This window comes from Aotus nancymaae, unplaced genomic scaffold, assembly GCF_030222135.1.
Source record: "Aotus nancymaae isolate 86718 unplaced genomic scaffold, 86718_ANA_hifiasm-v0.15.2.pri h1tg000077l, whole genome shotgun sequence".
In the NCBI taxonomy this organism is placed as follows: Eukaryota; Metazoa; Chordata; class Mammalia; order Primates; family Aotidae; genus Aotus; species Aotus nancymaae.
In genome coordinates, this window is record NW_026988492.1 from 11,453,531 (window position 1) to 11,457,011 (window position 3,481).

The 3,481-nt window shown below is 51.0% G+C and overlaps 1 protein-coding gene across 1 annotated transcript; it reads right to left on the reverse strand.

The window, feature by feature from the left end:
• Positions 1-553: 553 nt before the first annotated feature.
• Positions 554-3,200, reverse strand: OTUD1 (OTU deubiquitinase 1). The gene has a single exon (XM_012450163.3). The coding sequence runs from the start codon at positions 3,198-3,200 to the stop codon at positions 1,779-1,781; it is 1,422 nt and encodes a 473-aa protein (XP_012305586.3). The 3' UTR covers positions 554-1,778.
• Positions 3,201-3,481: the final 281 nt, after the last annotated feature.

Below are 3,481 nucleotides of genomic sequence, written 5' to 3' on the forward strand. Positions count from 1 at the left end.
ACTTCTCCAAAAGCCCAACCTCTTCCAATCACTTCCCCAAGACCCCAAATTCAACACACTAATTTGAGGTGGCGGAACACACACATTCAAACTATACCATGCACTTTTCAACATCTTAAAACAGATTCCCGTGGTCTCAAGAGGCCAGACTAGACAAAAATGAGGGCATCTCTTTGGTTACTCTTTTATCCGTTAAAATCTATACTGAGAGTGGAATACAAAATATGACATTTAATTAGACACGCTGCTGGCTGACACAAAACTTGCACTTCCTTTTTCATTAGCCAATAGGTACAGCTAGAATTGTAAACAGAAATTGTAATCAGAAATAATGGGAGCAATTTCTTGGATTACTCCACCTTTAAATTATATTTTATTCAGACTTATCCTTTGAAATTACTCATGATTAGCCTGTCCTCTTCATGTGAGAATTTAGGAAACCTCTCTATTGCTGTGGCATCTTTATGGAAAAAACAAATTGTGTATATGCATATGTGTAAGAAAGTTTCCTTCAAGCATCACAATTTAAAAAACACTATCCATAAAGGCACTGTAAAAGTATAATTTTGCATTTTATTCATTCATTCCATCAGCTGGGAATTGCTCTATTGTACAAATACAGTTTTGTACAAAAAAATCACAAAATGTTACAAAATAAAAAAGTACAAACTGCATTACTTAATAAATATGACTAAAAGTAGTTAAAGTGGCAATGAGATAGATTTTAAGTGGGAAACATTGTTTGACCCAGCAAACCACACAAGCTCTGTTTACAGACATTTCTACATTAATACAGGGCAATCCTATTTTGCCTTTTGAAAGAATGTAAAAGAAATACTAAGACAGTGTTCTCCTGCTATAACTGCCAAGGTTGGCTCCAGACATTTATGACATTAGTTTATAAATCTCTTAGCTGGATCCAAGAAGTTACATAAAGCAGGAGGCTTATCTTGTCACAAAATTTTATACCAAGTTAGATTCTCTTATAACAAAATGGCAAATGTAAATAAAAACTGAGAGCACCAGACAATCTACACATTAACCAGAGTACAGAATAATCACTCTGTCATCAGCAAATATCAGACTTTCATTCAAGTAAAACCTGGCTATCCCTTAAAAGAAGAAAAAAAAACCTTCCCACAACCTTCTGTTAAGTATTTCTCTTTAAAAGATTCACCATTTCTAGAAAAATAATTATTTCCAACAGAACATATCTGTTTCATCAAAATGGAATGGGCCAAACATTTGGTAACAAGAATGCATCAATATCCATTTGAAATAATTATCTAAGAATTGTGAAAATCAAATTTCAACAACGTAAGTACTACCAAATCACAAACTCTGTTCAAAATAATACATTTCATATAAAGCACTTCTCTGGATTTATGCCTGAAAGCTGTCAAAATGGAACACGTCAAAGATGAAGGTACACCAGTTTTTAAAAATGTTGTGCAAAAATACATTTTTATAGAAAATAGACTACCAGGAATGAACAAATTTACACTGTGAGAAAACAGCTTGCAAATTAAGTAGTGCTCACTTTATACAGCAAATTATAAATAGCAGTAAAATCACCCAAAGCTATCATGAAACATCATTTAGGTGCCCAGCAACCTTCAGCTCTGAGAAAACATTCAAAAAGATGATTAAGGCATTACACCTACAGTAAAATCTACTAGGAAGTTTGAAAGTGCTATTACCCTGATTAGAGTTCACGTGATTCTCCAAACACAAGTTATGTATGCAATTTTCCCAGGGTGTTAAGGTTTTGAGACATTTCAAGAGCATGCATTTTGTTCTATATACATTTTAGATAGGGATATGGCCATTGATTTGGCAAGTTCTTCATCGCGTTTCCTCTGCACTTGAGTTTGTTTGCACCAGTTGTCGTACTCTGGGTTAGGATAGGAGTGATCAAATACAGCATCATAGTGTCCGTTACTGAGCCAACTGAGCCAAATACTGGGCCTCAGGGAATCCTCTGGGCCCAAATAATGAATCATGGTAGACACCGTGGGGCTCTCCAGCCTCCCTCCAGTAGTTAAGTGGATATTCACATTCAGCATCTGCCCCATGGCCAGTAACTCCGGGTACCCAGCCCATGCCCCGTCTTGGGCAGCAGCGATGATAAACTCCCCCACGTCGCCCTCGATCAGGGGGCTGAAGTGGTCTAGATGGTCGGCGATGTAGTGTACGGTCTGCTCCCTCAGCTCCCGGTGCAGGCTCTGGTCCCCGTACACCGTCTTGCTGACAGCTCGGTAGAGGCAGTTGCCGTCGGGAATGATGTGGAATCGATACTTATTCCTCTGCCGCAGGTATTTGTCCTGCTTCTCCACCTCGGCCAGGTACAGGGCCAGCTTCTCGTCTCTGGGATCCGACCTGGGGACAACCACCGGCTCCACCACGCTGCTCGGGGCAGGCTCGCTGCTCCGGGCGGGAGACACCTCGGCCTCCGGGTCGGGCCTCCGAGCCGCGTTCCCACCGGGCGCGTCGCAGCGGTCGCCGCCCCTCTCCGCCAGGTGCTCCTCGCCCCACGGACCGGGGCCGGCGTCGGGGCTCCCCGGGGTCGGCGCGAGGCCTCGGTGCTTGGCAGCGGCCAGGGCCTGGCAGTGCTCGCTCAGTCGGAAGTTCCGATCGGGCCCCTCCCGGGCCGCCTCCAAGCCCGGCTCGGGGCAGTCTGGCCGCAGCAGCTCCTCCAGGAGCCAGGCGGAGGAGCCCCGTCGCGGCGGGACGGGGGCTGCGGGCGCCGGAGCCAGCAGGAGGCAGCGGCCGCGCGGGGCGGCGGCAGAACCCGCGGCGCCAGGAGTGGGCTCGGGCCCGTGCAGCAGGAGCCTGTCGGCGCCCAGGGCCCGCACGGTGATCTGCGCGGTGGAAGTGTAGTGCGGCGGCAGCGGCGGCTTGCAGGACGCGCTGGGCGGGCCGGCGGCGGCGGAGGCGGGCGCGGCGGCCCCGGACACCACTTCGAAGCAAGAGGAGAAGGCGGGCATCTTGGCGGCGGGGACGGCGGCGGCTTCCCGGGGCTCTGCGGCCGCGGCGGGCTGGCACTCACCGGTCTCGGGCTCGGCGCCGGCGGTTCCCGGAGGCTGCAGCGAGACCTTGAAGGGGGCGGCGGCGCTGGCTGCAGGAGGCGCGGGGGCGGCGGCCGTGGGACCCGGGGCCCCGGCGGGGTAGTGGGTGCAGACGCTGCTGTAGAGCTGCATGTCCCTGCCCGCCGCTCGGCCCCTTATAGGCGCGGCGAGCCCCCGAGCAGGGGACACACCCTCCGGGCCCGGGGGAGGGGGCCGGCGGAGCGCGGTGACCCAATGGCCCCAGAATAGAGATGAGCGCCCGGCCGCCGGGCGCTGCGCGTCAGCAGCCGCGAATAGCGCCCGGGTCCCGGCCAAATTCCTGCTGCGCCACAGCGTGGGGGGGCGGGGACGGGACGCGCGCTCGACCCCTGCCGGTGCGCTCGGCCTGCAGACCCGGGGCGCCTCGCCTGCTG